This window comes from Saccostrea echinata, unplaced genomic scaffold, assembly GCF_033153115.1.
Source record: "Saccostrea echinata isolate AGI-Se365-2 ecotype Australia unplaced genomic scaffold, CSIRO_AGI_Sech_v1 ptg000023l, whole genome shotgun sequence".
Classification (NCBI taxonomy): domain Eukaryota; kingdom Metazoa; phylum Mollusca; class Bivalvia; order Ostreida; family Ostreidae; genus Saccostrea; species Saccostrea echinata.
Genome location: NW_026889772.1, coordinates 11386530 through 11409182, shown reverse-complemented (window position 1 = coordinate 11409182; position 22653 = coordinate 11386530). Strand labels below are relative to the sequence as shown.

General features: G+C 33.7%; 1 protein-coding gene across 1 annotated transcript in view; it reads left to right on the top strand.

Annotated features, from left to right (window-relative positions):
* Positions 1 to 3580: 3580 nt before the first annotated feature.
* LOC133191282 (MAM and LDL-receptor class A domain-containing protein 1-like) overlaps positions 3581 to 22653 on the top strand; it is a 127725-nt gene continuing 108652 nt past the window's right edge. The window contains exons 1-4 of the mRNA XM_061327034.1: positions 3581 to 3662; positions 5021 to 5091; positions 10692 to 10862; positions 15839 to 15919. Of these exons, the coding sequence (XP_061183018.1) occupies positions 3581 to 3662; positions 5021 to 5091; positions 10692 to 10862; positions 15839 to 15919 (405 nt within the window). The remainder of the gene's footprint in view (positions 3663 to 5020; positions 5092 to 10691; positions 10863 to 15838; positions 15920 to 22653) is intronic.

Here is a 22653-nt window from a genome sequence, read left to right as displayed (position 1 = left end):
ACTCCTTACTCCGCGACTCTAGAGCAGACGCTCTAACCACTGCGCCACGGGGGCGACTAAAAGGCGCTATAAAGCCTTTTCTAAAGGCGTTTTTACGCCTTTATAAAAGGCATTATTATGCCTTTCAAAAAGGCTTTATTACGCCTTTTCAAAAGGCGTTATTACGCCTTTCTAAAAGGCGTTATTACACCTTTTGAAAATGCGTTATTACGCCTTTTCAAAAGGCGTTATTACGCCTTCCCAAAAGGCTTTATTATGAAGAGCCATTATTATGCCTTTGACAGGCCCGTGCTTTTGAAAAGGGGGGGGGGGGCTCCCCAAAAATTGACAAGCAAACAAAAAACAAGACCCCCCCCCCCAAAAAAAAAAAACAAAACAAAACTAAACTGCCTAATTTCGAGGGGGATCTTTTTCTAACTTTTCGATGAAACTTTTTTAAAATGCGATTATTTGCCAGAGTTTAACCATGCTGCAAGAAAATGTTCAAGGGACCAAAAAGCCAATAAATGAATTTTTATATATTTAAACTATAGCAAGACTACCCCCCCCCCCCCTCCCCCCGGCCTGTTTTTGAAAAGGCGTTATGTCCAAAAATGGAAAGGGGATATTTTATATTATAAAATAAATACATGTTTATGAAAGATTGAATCAAAGCCATCTTTAAAAGTATTTTCTATATTCATGCACATCTCAGACAACTGTTTGTATGCGTATTACGAGGTCAACACTCTACTTGTGAAAATCCAGAAAATAGGCAGATGCAGCTTGGGACTTTGTTGGCCATGTATCAAAAATTCATGTCAAAATTGAAAATGTTTTCCTCTCCTCTTGGAAAAAAGCAGCATACTATTCGCATGGGTATAATGAGCAAATGGCCTTCAACCAAATTTGTGAAATCCATGACCCTTGGTAGAGGTGTCTGGCATCAGAGAAGGATTAAGTTGATTTATCATTGAAAATGTATTACACATTTAAAAACATTTTTTCGTGGAAATCTAATTTCAATTATTGAAACGCGGTAACAACAACTAAAAATTCACAAAAAATAAACTTACCTTAATTCAATGGATAATGCTTACAGATAGGAGATTAAACGTTCTATATTTACTTTTGCTGTGTTTTTCTACTAAGCCAACTGTGAAATTGATTTGAATCCCAATTTCGTGTATAGTCACGCGTAGAAATATGCACAGAGAAACTCGCGCTAAAGTGACGTCACAATGAGCTACAGAGACGTTAATAAAAATGTAACGAAATAGGGCAGCGAATAATTCAAACATTAAGTATATATATTTGTTGCTTTTGAACAAGTAAAATGTAAATATAAGGAATGTTTTAAAGTTTAGTGTGAATTATTGGTGTGTAAATCACACAGACTTGCACGTAGGCATATTTTTCATGAAGCGTTCTAGCGCACTTCATGAAATATGCCTACGTGACAAGTCTGTGTGATCTACACACCAATAACTCACACAAAACTTTTAAACATTCCTTAATTGCTAAAATTTTGCACTTTTCAAACTTTGTTTATGGAAATGCAACATACGACGTCATAGTCTAGACGTTCCAAATGTCTCGTGCGGTTTGAAGATGCGGAACTGAAAATTAAGGTTGGTCGGGGGTTGTTTTGTGCACATTTGATTATGACGTCATGTCAGTTACGTCACAAAGGCTACGTTGCATTGCTTCCCGTTTATTTCTCTGAAAATTATTTTAGTAATAGACTAGTCCGTACGAAGCGTAGAGAATCGTAATTGTATTGTCGTAAATGTATGAAACCAGAGTATTATAAGTTTGAATTCTGCTCTGATTATATGTGTAATGTATAAGAACAAACTAATAAAACATAGTAAATGCGATGCAAAATGCAAGAAATAATATATATTGTAAATGATACTAAACTGCTAAAGGTCAATCAAACTGAGTCAGTGCTAAATTAAAGAAATGGCATGCAAAATGAAAGTTACCGTAAAATGCTAAGCCGAAAAACTGAAAGGCTGAATGTATGCACGTACACTGCAACGAAGGGAAGGTGAGTTATGTACCATGTTTGCTCATCACAGCCGAAAAAAAAAACCAAATTTGTTATTTTTAGGATAAAATCAACCCTCAACACTAAAACGGATGAAATTTAGTTACATGCATTTTCCTCTTTTTTTTTTTTTTTTTTTTAAATTATTTTGTATTTGAATCTGATAAAGTCGTTCTCTCTATGCAGGGTAACAAGGAATTGATTTATCATCGTGAAATGCATTAAACATGTTAAAATAATTTATACAAACACCCGGCATATCGGACCTTTATGACACTCTAAACAGATATTAATATACTACATGTATTAATATATTCCAGTATCAAGTACGATTTTTTCTTTAACAAAATTAAGCTGTCTGTGTATAAGCTGAATGCAAGTATTTAACATTTTGCCGATGAAAAATTGATAAAGAATAAAAAAACAAGATGTGTTTGTGAAACACTGATGACCCTGTATGGCAACTTATAGCAAAGGTTAAACTTTCTCAAGTGCAAATCAAATAATGGTACCCAAAGTAAGGTCTTGTCTCGAGGAATAAACCTGTGAAATATGAAAGCCCTAGCAGCAACCATTGAATAGATATGGAAAAGTTTAAAGTTTTTTCAAAAGTATGTCAAACATCAAGGTCAAGGTCAAATGGTCAAAATTAATGGCGCCCAAGGAAAGGCCTTCTCCCAAGAAATACAAAGGTGAAATATGAAAGCCAAAGCACCAATCGTTCAAAAGTTATGACCAAGGTTAAAGTTTTCCAAAAGTAGGTCAAATTCCTAGGTCAAGGTCAAAGTTGTTGGTATCCATAGAAAGGTCTTGTCACAAGGATTACACATGTGAAGTTTGAAAGCACTAGCACCAACCGTTCAAAAGTTATGGCCAAGGTTAAAGTTTTCCAAAAGTAGGTCAAACCCCAAGGTCAAAGTCAAAGGTCAAAGTTGTTGGTATCCAAATGAAGGTCTTGTAACAAGGATTACACATGTGAAATATGAAAGCCATAGCACCAATTGTTTAAAAGTTATGGCCAAGGTTAAAGTTTTCCAAAAGTAGGTCAAACTCCAAGGTTAAAGGGCCAAAACAACATACCGTGAGATCTAATCAATACTTCTGTGATAAAGAACACTTTCAGTATTGGAAGTTTTATTTCGTTTGTTTGATAAAATAGAATCCCTGGACAATTCTTTGCAGTAAAAGCTCGACTCTTTATTGAAGAAAATCTTTTCGGCTGAGATGTTTATCAAACTAGTATGTTAATTAATATAATTCAAAGTCGTGTCCACTTAACTGGACACTGACGGAACAACCCCCAGGGATACTTTGGGTTGACATACCAACTTTTTAAGAATCTACATACTCACATATCGTGAAACCCAGTTTACGTGACCTTCGATCCACCCACGTAGGTATATAAAACAGGCTCGATACCCAAACAGAAATCAGTTTAACCCCAAACAAAAACTTTCATTGTAATCTTCAAAATAACTGCATGCGCATGTACATGATTTTCGTCATATAAAGAGGTACTTCTGTTTCAATTTCATTAACCCAGCTGAGATGGGGACCAATATGAGGGTGCTGAGTTTGCTGGCGATTCTGCAATGCCTTGTAGTTCATGCCCACAGAGACAGAAATAAAAGTAAGTCTTACTTATGGACGCGTTAATATAGCATTGTCATTATTCAATTAAACAGAATTCTAAAATAATAACATTAATATTAATGACAAGATGAAAGTTAATAGATACTTAAGTAAATAGATAATTGGGGCATTCGTGCCTTGTCAATTTTCTTTGAACTATTCTACTCAACCAAAATATCTATATACGGGAAGAATTATACAGTCTTCCGTGACCATTGGTATTGTTAGCAATAACCTTTCGTAATAACCTTTTTTTTTTAATCCAGTCGCTATGCCAGTTACAAAAACAATACTTGCATGTTTCCCATTAAAGCTAGAAATTTATTTATGGAGTTTTTGTTTCCCAGTTGATCCGACACGCAAGATCATTCTCTAAAACGAGACAAGCTATTGACAAATAAGTTGATGAAACAAGGATATAAACAGCCTTGTTTAAAGTGAGCATTTCACAAGTTCTATGTTCGATACAGTGACTTATCAGCAAATAAAATCTATCATTAAGTAGAATGCTGACTGACGTTTTTCGTACTAATTGTTAGGCAAATATTTACACACTGAATTGTCTACGGATTTTTCCGTTATTTTCATGATGACAAGGAGCACACGGCGGGTATGACTGGTCGGTAGGGGATGCTTACTCCTCCATGACAGTTGATCCCACCTCTGATGTTTTTAGAGGTCCGTGTTTGCTCTGCTCCCGATCTGTATTGTTTCAGTGGACCTCCGAGCTTGATTACTGTTCGTTATCTCCATATTTCATTTAACGTATAAAGTCTTAATTAAGTTTGTAATTAATTGGCAGACTGGGCTTTTCATTTTAGGTTTTGCTTCCATCAAAGATTAGTTTCCCTCGATCATAAATAGTAAAAGACGTCACAATAACATTTTGGTAATGTCATAATTCAAAGGCAGGTTTTATTTTGCATGGTCCGAATACAGTTTTTATTTAGTAATCTGATGGGGGTGGGGTGGGGGGTTGGGGGGTGGGGGGGCTACTGACTGAATGTGTTACTGTTATTCTTTTCTTATGCAATTATTTTTAAAACGCCACAAACGGGATTTTAGGAGTGATATTATGAGAAACGACCTTCGTCTTTCGGTGTCATTGAATATTTATGAATTTATAAATTTAATACATAGGTCTTGGACTGAATGCTCCTCTTTTGCTACAAGAACCTGATAATATGAGAACAGTATAAATAAATCTTATTTTAGTGAATAATGTTTACGCATACCCATCTTATATATGTTAAATATTCTACATCTATAATATTTCACGTTTAAATGTACATATTTTCTCAATAATTAGAATTAAGCATCTCCTTTATCATGATTTATGATTTCTTACATTTATAGTCGTTGGTAAAGCAGAGGCCAGACAGATCCTTAATGAGCTCAGACAGAGGCATGACTCACACATCTCAAAGGTGAGGGTTTTTTCCACCTGAGATTAGAACAAATGGTTTAATCTGGAAATTCTTTATTATACTATAACGAACCTCCCAGTGACACACAAAAATTTCATCGTTTTGCCCGACAAAACCAGCAGATATTTAAATCAAATAATAATTAAGCACTGAATTAAAACATTTTTGACGCACACTGTGTCTGACGGCTGCGCTGAAAAATTGAATAAGGCGCATTTATCTTATTCTGAGATGGGAACAACATGTATATAAGAGTTTTAAATTATTATCCTTTATTTGCTATGGCGTGTAAAACGTTGCATTATCATACTTTTTTGTTATTCCTATTCAAAAATTGTTATTCTAAAACATATCATCCCTATTCGATAAATGTGATTCCTATTCGATAAGTTGTTATTCCTATGCGAAAAAAAAATTTAATTTCTATCTGATTATTTATCATTCCTATTTGATTACTCTCATCCGATTATTGAAAGTTTCTTAGTTATTATGAGGAAAAACTTTTGAAATGTAAATATATTTCCTCATTGATTACAATAGGGATAAAAAAGACTGACATCGAGTCAGGTAAATAACTCGACATCGAGTCAGGTGATTAACTCGACATCGAGCCGGGTGACTAACTCGGTGTTTCCAGTCTTGACAATAACAAGAGGCCCAAGGGCCTTAACGGTCACCTGAGTACAATACAACAATTTAGAGGATCCATAAACTGATAAATGAAGCTTTGTTGCCCAAAAGCAAGAAAAATAGTATGATTAGCATCAACAAAATAATTGGTCTAGTATCTATCTGCCCCCCCCCCCCTTAATCACTATTCCCATGCATCCCATGCAGATTATTAACAAAATGTGTATTATTTAACCCCATATTATTACTTTTCACAATGGCCTCTCTTGGCCTTTAAAGAACATTTAAAAAGACAAGTTATTTTTGTCTCATTTTTATTCATCTATTATTTCCAAGTCATTAAAACAATGAAAGTACTTTTTTTATTATACAATAAATTTTCTTGCATAATTCTCTTATTCTATTAAGCTTTCAAATACATTATTTACATTGATTAATTATCAAAGGTGAATGGCAAAGGGGAATAACTCTGCTCAGCAGAATACAAGTTAATAGAGCTCTGGTCAGGACCAGAACACTTGACTAAATTTAATGGTCCAGGTGTTCAAAATTCTGGTAAAAATACCCTTGCATATTAAAACTTTTACTCTGTTTGCCTTGAACATCCCCAGAAGCATAGAAGATTTTCAAAGAAATGCATTTTCACCATATTATTAAATAAATAAAGCCCCATCCTAACATCAGCTCATCTGACCCATTGGCCACGAACTCACAATTCTGGAAGAAGCACCCCTTCTCATCATAACTATACACTTGTTTATTTACTTTATAACCAGTAGAAGAAAAAAATATTTTGAAAGAAATTATGCATTTTCACTATATAATCAATAGAGCTCCCCCCCCCCCCTTCACCAGAACCCCTGACACAGGGGCCATGAATTTCACAATTTTGGAAGAGGCATTCTTCCTTATCATAACCATGCACTTCCTTTGTTTGAAAAATACCCAGGAGCAGAGAAGATGATTTTGAAATGATTCATGCCTTTTCCCTATATAATCAATAGAGCCCCACCCTAACACCAGAACCCCTGACCCACGGGCCATGAAATTCATAATTTCTGAGGAGGCAGCCATGCTCATCATAAATATGTACTTAGTTTATTTAATATCCAGGGGCAGAGAAGAAGATTTTTAAAGAATTAATGCAATTTTACTATATAATCAATAGAGCCCAGCCCTAACACCAGAACCCCTGACGCAAGGGCCATGAAATTCACAATTTCTGAAAAGGCAGCCATGCTCTCCATAACTATGTTCTTAGTTAGTTTATTTAATACCCAGGAGCAGAGAAGAAGATTTTCAAAGAAATAATGCACTTTCACTATTTGATCTATATAGCCCCACCCTAGCACCAGAACCCCTGACCCTGGGGCCATGAATTTCACAATTTTGGAAGAGGCAATCTCGCTCTTCATAACTATGTACTTAGTTACTTTATTTAATACCCAGGAGCAGAGAAGAAGATTTTCAAAGAAATAATGCACTTTCACTATTTGATCTATATAGCCCCACCCTAGCACCAGAACCCCTGACCCTGGGGCCATGAATTTCACAATTTTGGTAGGGGGCTCAATGCTTATTACAATGATGCCAACAGTTTGACTGCTTGAAGTCCGGGAGTAAAGAAGAAGATTTTTAAAGATTGCATTATTTTTGGTGGTTTTAGCCCCACCCCTCAGGCCCCAGGGGGGCAGGGACCATGAAATTCACAATTTTAGTTCCCCTTTACCCATAGATGCTATATGCCAAATTTGGTTGAAATTGGTTCAGCGGTTTCAGAGAAGAAGCTAAAAATGTTCAAATGTTAACACACGACGCACACCGCACGACGCACGCCGACGGACGAGAACGGATAGCAATAGGTCACCTGAGTGACTCAGGTGACCTAAAAAGTTCTTCAATGTTACGAACTCGTTTCTTAAAGGACTTATCGCAAGTTTCTAAATTATTTGAAATTAAAAGCGTATTACGTTCCTTATGACCATAATTTATAAATTCTGTGTTTTTACTGTGGATAAATTGCGGTAATTAACCAATTATTGACTCAAATGTAAACCCTTGAATTAAAATCTACGATAATTAGATAGCGATCACGTGACCCTGTGACGTCAAAGGCGACAATGGCTGATCATCTCTTCATTAACCTTACTAAAATATACGCGATACAACCTGAATTTTCTGCGTTGTGGACGACCAAATCACTTATTTTATCGATAGAAAATTGAATATTCAACCTTGTATGTTAGAATTGTCAGCAAGAAAAAAATCTGTTAACATTGTAAAAATAGCAGCGACGATAGCGAGGGAAGATGGCGAAGACGAAGAATTCGCCATAACAATGCGATTTGATTTGTCTTCTTATCACAAGTATTAACTTATTTGATTAACAAATTGAACATTATATAACTTTGTTATTCTTCGTTTTATATATAATATTAATTTATGCAAGTCTTCTTCGTTTTTTAAAGGATGGCGATCTCGAAAAATAATTTCCCGATCACGAAACATTGCCGTAATTAGAGCTACAGGTTCTAAATGTTTTGAATAAAAAACGAAAATATCTTTAAAGCCTTATACTTTAGAACTAATTAATGTTTCTATAGTAATTGAGAAGCATATATTAAGGAATTAATATTTTCAGCATTTTTCATAATTTAGTTGCATTTGTCATTGATAACTCCGTTAATAGTGTGCATATTCTCATCTCTCTACCACCAAATTGTCGCCTATGACGCCAGAGCAGTATTTCGCCGAAATCCGACTGATATATGCATATTGCCGTATTTGAATTTCAACTCTCAATATCTCTTAAAATATGCTTTCAACAACGTTTATTGTATTCAGTATTTTAATAAATAAGGTAACCGTTATAGATAATATTTTTCATAAAATTACGATTTTTGAAAGATCATGCGATAAGTCCTTTTCTTAACGCCTCTTGACGAAAAATAGTCACTTGTACGGAAAAATAAATATAGGAAATACAAAGTTAACTATATAAAAAAGTATTTTCTATCACGAACAAAAATTCAAGGATAAAAAATAATGGATTTGGTTGGAGATTAAAAGACTAAATTGGTTGAATCGTGGTAATTTAGATACATGTTCATCTACAATTAAATTGTCACAAACATCTCGCATTACTCGGTGCTTACTGAATTTGTATAAAACCTAACAACATATATAAAAAAAGTTTTTTTTAGTTTAAACCATATTGTATTTGGAAATTACAGACATTAAGTAGAGATCAAACAGAATCCAGGCGCGGATCTAGAAATTTTTCAAAAGGGGGGGGGGGGTGAAGAGGAAATGAGAGTTGTTATAACGCACGTTTACATATAGTTAAATAAAATAGAAATACTACAGTGACGTAGTATCTTTTTTTTTTGAAAGGGGCGGGGGGCAGCCAAGGAAAAAAATTGGATTGCCTGAAATTTTTTGATCCAAAAAAAAAAAATAAATAAATAAATAAAAGAATAAAAGTAAATAAATAAATAAATAAATAAATAAATAAATAAATAAATAAATCTCCGAACCCGAAAATCCTATTTCTTGGAGGGGGCATTTTTTTAAAACCGAATTTTCTGCATACATTTCTGCATAGCATTTTACTGAACAATTTCTAAAGTATAACACAACAAATATTCTGGAATCTCTTCTCTCTCTCTTTTTTTTTTTAGTGAATCCAAAGGGGTGGGGGTTGCAACCCCCGTAACCCCTCCCCCTCAGAATCCGCCGCTGGGATCGGAATCAAGTTTAAAAACTCCTTATAATTTATTGACGTAATAAATCCTTACTTGGTAGTACAGAACAATTTGGTTGAAACGATTTATAATACAAGAAAAAAAAAAGTTTAAAATTGTACTTATACTATACATGCATGTTGAATAAAGGACACAACATATCAGTTGACAGTAAATATAAATTACTGATTTACAGATAATGTCAAAAGTTTTTTTGAGGTCATGTGTACTGAATTTTGAATCCGATGCCTAAATTCTTAAATAATAAAAGGATATCATTATTTTGAAAAAAAAAAATAAGGGGGAATGCGACCTACATGTATACACCTGTAGAAATAAACAAAAATAATTCAGGGTTTCATGCAATGATTTTATAACTAAAAGGTTTGAAAGGAAATGGGCGTGCAGAATGCCTACAGCTTCAGATATATAAAATCATATTCAGTTTATGAATTTGGCATTTAAATTAAAGTTCTCATTATTGAAATTTATGAAATTCTGATACAGAATCACTTTTCTGAGGAAATTTTTTTGACAAAAATTATTCTGTTATTAAAAAGTAATATGGGATTCGTGGGATTCGAACCCTAGCAATAAAAATTCAATGTATCATTTTCCTTTGAGACTAACACGCTAACCACTTCGCTACACAGCTAATGAAGAATAGTGGCATTAAACTAAATGGACTTCAAGTATTTCTCGGAAAGATGCGAATTTTGTGTCATAAAAGTGAATTTTTAAGGTATAGTGGGTCTTTGCTCCATGTTTTTATTAACCAAAAAAAATGTTTATTTTTACGCAAACTTTGAGGATAAACTTTCCAAAAAATGGAGCGAAGACCCACTCATATCGAAAAATTGTGTTGTAGTATTAGAAAATGATCCTTTTTGGCCTGGTGTGTGTATGCTATTTCATAGGCAAATAATTTCAATCTTAATAAGATTTTTGCAAATGGTGGAGATTTTACATAAAGTTTACATTAATTTTAGATGAATTATCAAAGAGAATTTTGTTATAATTGAGATTTAAATTTTTACCTTCATGTTTGTCGCACTAAAGGCATTTCCCTCACCTTGTTCGCCCATCTTCTTTGTCAGAAAGCACCCTTTTTAAGAAATCTTTTTCTGCAAAATTATTCCTTCGTAATCAAGATGCGCTTACGTTGGTTGCTGGGATATATTTATTGATAGATTAACTTGTCATGAAGGTCATTCTATTTTTATCCAGAAGTCAGCAGGCATTAATTTCGGACAGGAAGAGGAGGATATTGACCAGTTGTTGCTTCGAACTTTAAAGAATGAGGAGGAAGAGAATGGCGATAGCGAAGACAACAACGACGACAGTGGCAAGGGAGGCAACGCTAAAGGCGGGGCTAAACTTATAGAAGAAGCTCTTAAGGTAGGGAAAGACAGGAAGCAGAAACCTTTACACAGGAAGTAGACACCCTTTACAGACTCCTCAAGATTGAATAATTTAAATTTCTGCTCTTTGTGAGTTATCTAGGTTTTTTTTTTATCCTAAAAGCAAAGCATCCGGTACGTAAAGCCTAAAATCGAAGCATAACATGCACTTAAATGTATTTTCATAATGGTTTGCATCCAAACGTTCGCTTTGCCGTTGTATTTTATGTAATTAATATACATTTCAATTAACATCATGTTTTACTTATTTAATTTTCATCACTTAGAATTAAAGCAGGGAATCTTATCATCAAATCGTTTTCTAGAGTTTCCAATTAACGATTATGAAAACTTAACGGAAACAACATATATCTGTACATGTTTTTTCCCTCAAAAATTGTTTAAGGTGGAACATTCCCCAAATAAGAGAGATAACTCCCCTCAAAATAATTATAAAATGTCTGATATTTTGTCTTACTAGAGTTTACTAGTACAGACTATTAGTCAGTTCATTCAAAATATCAGAAACAAACTTTGTATTCTCTTTTTATTTGCCAGACTTTTTGATAGTAGTTAATAACATTTGGCCTAAAACATTTGCAGCTATTTTTTTTTCAACTGTTACATATTGGAATATTTCTATTTCTTTATAAACAATCTAAAAGATACATTAACTTCTTCTGTACCGTATACAGACATTTCTTTTTAAAAAAAATATTTTGAAAAGAGATAATTCTTGCTGATGAACCGGATGCATTTTTTTCATTTAGAAACACAGGTACCAATGTTTTAAAATTATTTTTTCTTATATAAATTTAACATGTATGAAACTAAATATTATTTTCTTTTATAAATTATATTTTTAATTTCATGTTGTGATAAGTTGTTGCTTTTTTCTATTGTCAATTTTTTTTACGTCATGGTCAGACATAAAATTCATTCTTTAAAAAGTAAGCATTGATTCATACGTACTCTTTTCCATTTGCATCTAATTTCAATTAAATTAATTAGTGAAATTTAGACCAGAGGGTCGTTACACCTTAAAATGAATTTTTAAGGTTTATCGACCCTCAGAAAAGAGAGAAACATTTCACTCGGATAAATGACTGTTATTCCATTATTGTCAAAGAAGAGGATAAATAATACACTTTTTCAGAATCAGCAAAATTCAATTAGATTTATATTCAAAATGATAACTTGAATAATGTTTGCCAAAGTAAACGTGGAAATTTTGTAAAATTCTGAAAAAGCTTCACAAAATGTGGGTAAAAAGAGCTAGGTTCACTTTGTGCATAAATTGGTCAGGACTGTCTTCATATACCAGTTAATGGACTATCACTGAATGTCCCATTTCAAATATCAATATCAATGTAAAGTAGAGAGTTGGTACTTTCATTTCATAACAATTTTTTTGAGAGTTCAGACCATAAACTGAGAACAGACCTAAGTCAAAATTTCAAACCAATATAACTTTTGAAATAATTTTGATAATGAAACAAAATTTTCATCATATATTTGAAATTAAATGTGATATAATATTGCAAAGGATGACTGCACTTAAGGACATGTGGAATTTGCGACAAAATAAACTTTCAAAACAAGCATTTTTCTTTTCATTGCAAGAATGGTCAACATCCAATCTACAACTTTATGTAATTACTTTTAATAAAAGTGTGTATTTACGAAGTTCAAATCTGTTTTCAAAGGCAGGGGTCATCACAATTTCTTGAATCTCCGTTTGATAATGAAGACGCCCACTTTTTTACTGACTTTATACATAGTCTGCGCATGTTTGTCTATTGTTCTACGTTTAACAGTAGTTGTATATTTGCATAAATAATAATGTGTCAAAAGGATATTAATAGACAAACATGCGCTCATGATTAAAAAGAGAAAAAACTGCTTCTTCTTACATTCGCTCTCTGTGTTGTAACCAAGGATTGTGACATGTTGAATATTATAATTCACCACGTGATTTCTTACCTCAGGTAACTTTGTGAATACTAAATTCCGTCAGGTGACTTGTAAGGTAGCATGTTTTGTGTTAACTAGGACACAGTGTTCGAACACGTTAAGTCATCTGGCATTGCTATAAAATCTGCTTTAATTACATTGACGTGCTCATATTGTTAATTTCGTTTTGAAACCTTTGTCAGAAGTGTATTTGTGCCATACAGAATGGAGAGGGAGACTGGAAAGAGTGATCACTTTCTTTTTTTCGAACATGTCATTGTTATTTATCAAGTCTAATTTTAGACCCATTCTTACAATGTTAGCTCCACCTTTCATGCATATCTAATGTTCAATCAAGGACAGGTAAGTGTAAATTCACTATATTTGGAAAGCAGTAAGGACAAAAAACATTGAATCATTTTATTGTATCTCAGTCTAAAATCATTTTAAGATTTAAATGTGGTTTCAAATTGACAGTATTCTTTCATAAACATACAAAAGTGAGATAAGGTTTAGATATAAAAGCAAGAGAAGTAACCGAAAAAAGACCCCAAAACAGGCGTTAAGTGCAGTCATCCTTTTAAGTAAAAACATTCAATAAAACTCTCGATATTGAAAATCAAAATTTTGACTTAAGTCTATTCTCAGTTTATGGTCTTGGGGCCAGGTACTGGAAACAATCTTTGTGAAATTGCAGAGTTCTTGAATTTTGCCAAAAAAAAAAAAAAAAAAATAATAATAATAATAATAATAATAATAATAATAAATAAAAATAAATAAATAAATAAAAATAATGATAAATAAATAAATAAATAAATAAAACAATAATAATGAATAAATAAAGTACCTTCAGCAAAGAATTAAGAGCCATTCTCTGTATTGACTTTAACTTTTATATAGGAGCTGTGGCACGCATAGTCTCAGAATTTCTCCAAACTCTCTATGATAAAAGTCTTTGATACCGTAAATTCAAATCAGGCAAAAATTGGTTGCTACGTGTCATGGTTACCATAGCAACATGTCCTAAATTTTGAAAAATGGCATTTTTCAACATGTTCAGAGTCCCACAGTTAACGTTTGCAGCAAAGCAAACAAGTGACAATGACTGTTTCTGAAAGTTGAAGGCCTGATGTCTTAAATGCATGATAAACATGTTTGGTAAATCAACTATTACATACGTTACTATGGAAACAAAGTATTCAAAAGTAATAATTTTGTTCATTTAATTTTATAAAGTCATACACTTAAGAATAAAAACAATTATAGGTTGAAATGCAAGCAAATAATAGACAAGAGATCCTTGTAACATATACCAAGGATGAAATATGATATTTCGTATAGGTTGGCAATGGTTGCCATGGTTTTAATACCACAAAGGGATTTTAAATTTACTCTTTTAGTATTTTAATCTTATCCTATCTTTTTACAAAGCATATTTCTATATAACTGATGACCAATTTTTAAAGGCATTGGTGTGACCCTAATTTTCACATTTCAAAAAATTCAATTTCAATTCTTCAAATAGAGCGTTGCTATGGAAATTAGCCGAAAAAATATGCATAAAAATCTGAAAAATATTCTGTTTCCTTGGATACGTATCCTTGTATGTAGATTCCCAAAACTTTTATGATTGATATATATGAACAACTAACCTGACTTTCAATTTTGACTACCACCCAATCTCTAACTGGATGCAAAAAGCTGGCACATAGGATTTAATATTGATATAAAATTAACAAAATCGAACATTTTCCCTTCTTGGTAACCATAGCAACAGTGTTGTATTTTTCAACAAACCTTATCAATATATGATATTCAACTTTAGTTCTACCAGATAAGTACTATTCAAGGTGAGTCAAATCATATGTTCCTTGATTAAAAGGTAAGTAGTTTCCTAAAGCAGTAAAAAAATATCACTTTAAACAACTGGTACATTGTTTCCATGGTTACACTGCAAAGTAACAATTAATCCCATTTTTTCTTATGTTGTCGGTGTTGCAAGGTCCTAAGGATGTATATGTGCCAGTCATGAATTTTATTGTTTTTCCTCAAGATAGTAGCATTAACCCAATCTTAGCAATGAATTTTGCATGGTTACACTGTGTTACCATGGCAACCATGAAAGTTATTTTTAGAATAATATTGCCAATACCTAATTACTTAATGTCGAATATTTTTATCGTTTTTCTTCAATTACTGATTGAGTTTGATCATGTAACATCTAACATTAGTGAATATTGAGTGTTTTTCAGCATTTTTCAGCATCTAAAATGTATGTCAAATGTACCCATGGTTACCACTTACTTAGAGAAAAATTCTAAATAGTTTCTTTATAGCATAAGTAACAACAAAGTGTCATGTTTTTGGGAGAATGGTTTGTTTGTTTTTCTTAGTCTTTTTTAAGGCTTAATAAAGATTTGAAGTAGCCGAAAATCTCAATTTTTTCAACTTTTCTGGCTGTTACCATGGCAACCAAGACACATAGCAACGAAATTTTATTTGATATATGTTTCTGTTGTCAAGTTGTAATAATGGGCAAAGTTTCATCAATATCGATGACCATGCGTGGCAAAGAAGTTTAAGTGGTTACAGAGAATCGCTATTAATATGAGGACATCCCTTGATTAAATAGATTAAGGGGATCTACAGGTACGTTATGATTAATTTTTATTTCAGTAATATACAACTCAGTTTTAATTTGTAAAAGATGCACAATTATGTCTTTATTTTCCGTGTTTTTTTTTTTTTCAAAGTGAAGTATGCAAAATTTAAGATCAACATGTATTTCAACATATACTGTAAAAAAAAAAATGCCCTTCGCGCTAGGTGAATATTGTACTTCCTAGGTGGGTAAATCATCGTATTGACCTCAAAAACAGCAATGATTGTAGAATATCAAGTAAATACAAGAAGTTTTTAAGGCAGAATAGCCTTATTCACCCACAATTGTTCGTAATCGAACTTAAAAAAGATGAGGTCTGCTATGTTGATTTTGTTTAGAGATATGTCTAATGTTTACAGGGTAACGTCGACCCAGATTCTGACGTGGTAAACCTACTAGAGAGTATGTTTGTGGATGAGGGAAACAGGCACAATCTACACGTAAGTCTCGGAGAACACTTCCGTTTCAGTCTATATACTTTCTAAACCATGATCTTTGTTTCCAAATTTTTGTTTGCTTGTTGAATAAATGAACATTCTTAATTCAATTAATTTTTTAATATACGTATCTGTGAACTAATTGAAGCGGATGCATGGGATCTTAAAAAGATAAAGATATATAGGATCTCCCATGATTTGTAGTTGGATATGATTTTTATCCAACGAGTTGTGTGTTTTTTTTATCCCCGAGCCTTGGCGAGGGGATAAAAACACACAACGAGTTGGATAAAAGTCACATCCAACTACAAATCATGGGAGATTCTTTTTATCCCATGTTTAATACTTCACAACCAATGTTTTACACTGTTTTATATAGGACTCCACTTTATTTTACTTCATCACTCTAATGCAAAAACCATTGTGACGTCACAACTGCACTTAACTGTGGAATATGAAAAATTTATCCAATGAGTCATATCCACGGGATAAAGGGGTAAACATGGGATAAATAATTATATGATTCACATAAGATAAGATTTATTAAGACCAATTTGGGCCCCTTGAGGGCATACGTAAAGAGTAATAACTCACAAAAGAAGAAGGTCAAAATTGACAGCAGAAACATGACATAAAAAAAGGGTTGAGGCTATCTGGTACCGCTTGCAGGGATGGCTGGCAGGAGTTATCTCTCCATAAGTGCGTACGAGTTATCTCGCATTACAACGGTGATAACCATGAATTTGTACCCTTATTAAAAAGTTCCACATCAATCGTTCTCTAGAAAGATTAATGTGTATTTAATATGTAAAACGTAATAATTAAGAGAGAGAGAGAAAAATTTATGTTTTCTAATTGCTGATCTTAAGATCTTGCGAACTTGGGGGTGGTAAGGGGGAAGGGGTAGGTCGTCACAATAATTTTAACATTAATGATTATAAAATCGTCACAATAATTTTAACATTAATGATAATAAAATGGAAACAAAGGTGTTTAACAGAGCTGTGACCCCCCCCCCCCCAAACATATGCATGACGAAGTTTATTTACTTAAATATTTAATTGTTGTATTTATTTATTTATTTACAATGTATTTAATTCATATATTTTGGCTTCTATAAAGGAATTTCTCTTTGGTTTTGCCCCCAAACTTTTTAATTAATATTGCCTAGAGAGCACAACCCTGGATCAATGGAGAGCTGCGATTCCCAGACCAATGAATATCTACCCCCTCCCCCCCCCCCTCACACACACACACACCTCCCTACACACAGAGAGAGAGAGAGAAACCCGCCTGATGCAAGATATGCAATTTTATGAACGGGATGCGTCTTGATATAAACAGCATTACAGAAAAAAAAAAAAAAAAAAAAAAAAAAAAAAGAATGCTCATAGTTTAACGGTATAATTCTCTGTATAATATTCCTGTTTTAGAATTCATGGATTTTTGCTGCTGCAAGCAAAAAACTTTTCATTCTAACTGCTCAATATTTTTCAGTGAATAATTCTTCATTTCATTTCTTTTTTTTTAATGCTTTGGCACCATTAAACAGTATCAAATGCATATAAAAAAAAAAAAAACTAGAGACATTTTGACAAAAATATCGGTTTATTTCCTATCATTCGATACACTAGTATTGGTGGTAAAGAGTGCTTGTGATTATACAGATTTAGCTCATGCTTCAACTATTATAAAAGTTTATCTAAATTTGGCACTCTGAGAAATGTGGCCAAACATGAGTGGATTGTTATAAGAAATTAGGACATAGCTGAGCAATCAACCCCTCATGCATTCTATTGAAATTAAAACAAAACATTAAGATTAAACAGAAAAAAGTATCGAGAACTGGATTATTTTGAGGGTAATTTTATTCTAAATATGCAAAAAACAAACACAAAAAAGGAGAAGACATTTACGCCACATGATACAAAAATAAAGCACTCTACCTCTAACAGGTACCAGATAATGATGCTACCTACCTCTAACAGGTACCAGATTACAGGACAACCTACCTCTAACAGGTACCTAATTTCAAAGCTACCTATCTCTAACAGGTACCAGAGTTCAAAGCTACCTACCTCTAACAGGTACCAGATAATGAAGCTACCAATCTCTAACAGGTACCATATTACAGGACAACCTACCTCTAACAGGTACCGGATTTCAAAGCTACCTACCTCTAACAGGTACCAGATTTCAAAGCTACCTACCTCTAACAGGTACCAGATTCCAAAGCTACCTGCCTCTAATAGGTACCAGATGTTAAAGCTACCTACCTCTAACAGGTACCAAATTACAGGACAACCTACCTCCAACAGGTACCAGATTTCTAAGTTACCTACCTCTGACAGGTACCAGATTTCAAAGCTACCTACCTCTAACAGGTACCAGATTTTAAAGCTACCTACCTCTAACAGGTACCAGATTCCAAAGCTACCTGCCTCTAATAGGTACCAGATGTTAAAGCTACCTACCTCTAACAGGTACCAAATTACAGGACAACCTACCTCCAACAAGTACCAGATTTCTAAGTTACCTACCTCTGACAGGTACCAGATTTCAAAGCTACCTACCTCTAACAGGTACCAGATTTTAAAGCTACCTACCTCTAACAGGTACCAGAGTTCAAAGCTACCTACCTCTTACAGGTACCAAATTTCTAAGCTATCTACCTCTAACAGGTACCAGGTAAGAGGACTACCTACCTCTAACATGTACCAGATTACAAGACTACCTACCTCTAACAGGTACCAGATTTCAAAGCTACTTGCCTCCAACAGGTACCAAATTTTAAAGCTACCTACCTCTTACAGGTACCAGATTTCAAGCTACTTACCTCTAACAGGTACCAGATTACAGGACAACCTACCTCTAACAGGTACTTTATTTCAAAGCTACCTACCTCTAACAGGTACCAAATTACAGGACAACCTACCTCTTACAGGTACCAAATTTCAAAGGTATCTACCTCTAACAGGTACCAGATTACAGGACAACCTACCTCTAACAGGTACCAAATTTCAAAGCTTCCAACCTCTAACAGGTACCAGATTTTAAAGCTACCTACCTCTAACAGGTACCAGATTACAGGACAACCTACCTCTAACATGTACCAGAGTTCAAAGCTACCTACCTCTAACAGGTACCAGATTTTAAAGCTACCTACCTCTAACAGGTACCAGATTTTAAAGCTACCTACCTCTAACAGGTACCAGATTTTAAAGCTACCTTCCTCTAACAGGTACCAGATTATAATGTACATACTTCTATGCAGCACTTTATTATGAAGCTACCTGAAGTTATTTATCACATACAGGTACCAGATTATGAATCACCTACCTAAGATTTATTAAATTTTGAATTACTCTTCCTGTAACAAGTTCCAGAGTTTTACTTACATGTTACTATGCCAAGAGCCATAATACAGAAAAATTGATATCACAGGAAAAATTCAATTTTTTGAAAAGATTGATCAAGATTATAGAGTGTAATTAAAATATATATCAGCGACAGATAAGGAAATCATTTGAATCTCGTACAGCAAGCAAAAATATGGTTTTCACAGTTATAATCCAGTTCCTTTACTTGTTGCTGTTATTTAAACGTTAAAGTCTCTAGTAAAACACAATTTTAATTAATTTTAATAATTATTAAACATAACAAAGCAATTTAATTGGATGATTTTTGGTATTACAATTTAGTTCCTGAATAATTTAATTTTTTCATACTTATTTCGTTTCGCTATTATTCTGTTAATTAGTGGCTCAGATTTGACTTGAAACAACTAAATTGAAATGACTCAATGGAATTTCTTGGATATTGCATCAATAGCGTAATTATTGGACACATTTTTATATATTGAAAAATATTAACGCACGCTATCTACAGTACATCTTTCAAAATGATGTGCGAGGTGCACTTGCCATTAATTGTGCTTTTTATCGTTCTAACTTTTCACGTGCAATATGGCGACAGTGACCATAGATGTGAAAAAAAAGTTTACTAACAGGTCGCCAGTCTATGTTAGGAAAAACTATGCATGAAATAAACGTAAAATGTGAAATGTTTTGTTATAACAAGCTGTACATATCCGCCGTATAAATAGTCATCTACGTGGCCATGTCTATATTTAGAGATAACTCTTCATGCTTGTGGGTATTTAAGGAGGCTCTAAATACTGCTCACTGAAGAGTTCTAAATCTATGGTAGTGTTTTATGTAGTTAGAGTGATCTGCTCTTTGATGAGCAAAGGAATACATGGAAATCTACAGTAAATGACACGAGGTAGATTATTGTATTCTTAACATTATATTAGACCAAGATAAAGTAATTAGAAACATTATTTGCATGGATTTTCCCAGTGTAAGTAGACAACAGTAATTTCTGTTCATTTGTCCTTTATTGTCTTTGAACATTTTTTCTGGAGAAATATGACAGGTACCCTATGTTGAAAATAAACTAGATAAACTCAGTATATAAACCTTTATATAAATAATATTTCTCAAAGTCAAAAAAACTTTTTCTTTTGTGTTTAGAGCTTCCTTAAATGTCTTTCTCGATTTACGGAATAATCGCGAGTTTCTGCAACACCCTCTTTCATTAAAATTCTCCAAGCCATCTGTGAGAATATTCTCTACTCCTTGGTATTTATAATACAAACTAAGTGCATAGTTATGATAAGCAAGGGTACCTCTTCCAAAATTGTGAAATATATGGCCTCTGGATCAGGGTTTCCGGTATTAAGGTTTGGGCTCTATTGATTATTTGGTGGCTCTGTTGATTATTTAGTGGCTCTATTGATTATACATATATAGTGAACCTATAGTAAATCTCTTTCTCTGCTCCTGTGCATCTAGGGTCAAACAAAGTGCAAAGATGTATTGAGTAACGGTGTTTTGTGAAGATTTGTGAAATTCTTGGCCACTGGGTCAAGCGTTATATAGTGCTAGACAGGGCTGTGACGGTCAGGGACGTAGCATCGTTTTTAAAAGTGGGGGGGGGGAGGGAGCAGCCAAAGAAAAAAATTCAACCGACATGAAAAAGCTTGACAAGAAAAAAAAAGGAAATTGACAAAACTCGAAAATGCTATTGCGGAGGGGGGGGGGGGTAAGGTTCTTTCAGTACCAAATTTTATTCATACACTACTACATTACTCTTAATTGACTTTACTACAACAAAAAGTGGGGGGAGGCAACCGGCCTTTATATGAACATTTCAATAGTAAAACGTTATGCTCGGAAAAAAGTGGGGGCCAGGCCCCCTCTGCCCCTTCCTGTTGCTACGTGCCTGGTGACGTCACAATGTCATATTGTCGTCGGTGACAACATGTACCTACCCTCACTGGACATATTGTCGACAATCGGTACATACTGAGGCGACAATATGTACCGAGCCTTTTTTTCATCCTGCATAATAGACGACAAAATGTACAGTCGCGCATCGGCACATATTGTTGTCGGCGACAATATGTACTAACTGTGTTCATTTGCACATTTTGTGGCCGATATATTGTGTTGAAGAATATTTACTAAGGTTTTGAAGAGAGAGAGATAGATAGATTAACACACACAAACACACACAGACATACAGACAGAAGGACAGACAAAGTGTACGCCAGTTAAACAAGCATTCTGAGAGTATTGCATTAGCAATACTAGTCCCCTACCGGCAAGTGTAATCTGGTTCCCGTTAAGAATTAAAAATGCCATAATTCCGTCAAAAATCAACGAAGCGGGACGAAATGCAAACTTGATCTATAACTAATCAAGGTAAAGTCACATACCAAAAATCAGCTCAATATCTGCAAGTGTTCAGGAAAAAAGTGCGGAAAACCAAGTGGGACAGACTGACAGACAGACAGACGGACAGACAGACGGACGGACAGACTCAGAGAAAACCTATAGTCCCCTCCGGTTTCACCGGTAGGGGACTAAAAACTACAAAAACATATTAAGCAACCCTAGCTGTGACGAGACAATATGTGCGAGAAGGGAAAGCTCATTATGTCGACAAAAAATACATATAATATATATATATATATATATATATATATATATATATATATATATATATATATATATATATATATATATATATATATATATATATATATATATATATATATATATATATATAATTTCTTGAGCCGGCAGCAATATCTGTCGATTGACGACACTATGTGCAATGAGGATACGTGCATGTTGTCACTGACGATATGTACAAAACGACTATATGAACTTTACAACCATGACATTTAATTTTTCATGTATTGTAGCAAGACTTAGGCTCATTATTTGTTTTATGTATGTGTAATTGTTGGCATAATATATAACATGAGAAAAGAGATGAAGCTATTAATCAAAAGCAGAAAGTTTCAAAATCTTTTACCTGTTCGAGGTAGTAGTTTAATAATCTTATACCTAATAGAGATACATTATTTATTAGGTCTTTCCACCTTTCTGTGGAAAGACCTCTTGAAATGCTTATGTTTATTATTATTATTAGGTCTTTCCACCTTTCTGTGGAAAGACCTATTGATATTCTTCTGTTTATTAGGTCTTTCCACCTTTCTGTGGAAAGACCTATTGATATTCTTCTGTTTATTAGGTCTTTCCACCTTTCTGTGGAAAGACCTCTTGAAATGCTTCCGTTTATTAGGTCTTTCCACCTTTCTGTGGAAAGACCTATTGATATTCTTCTGTTTATTATTATTATTATTAGGTCTTTCCACCTTTCTG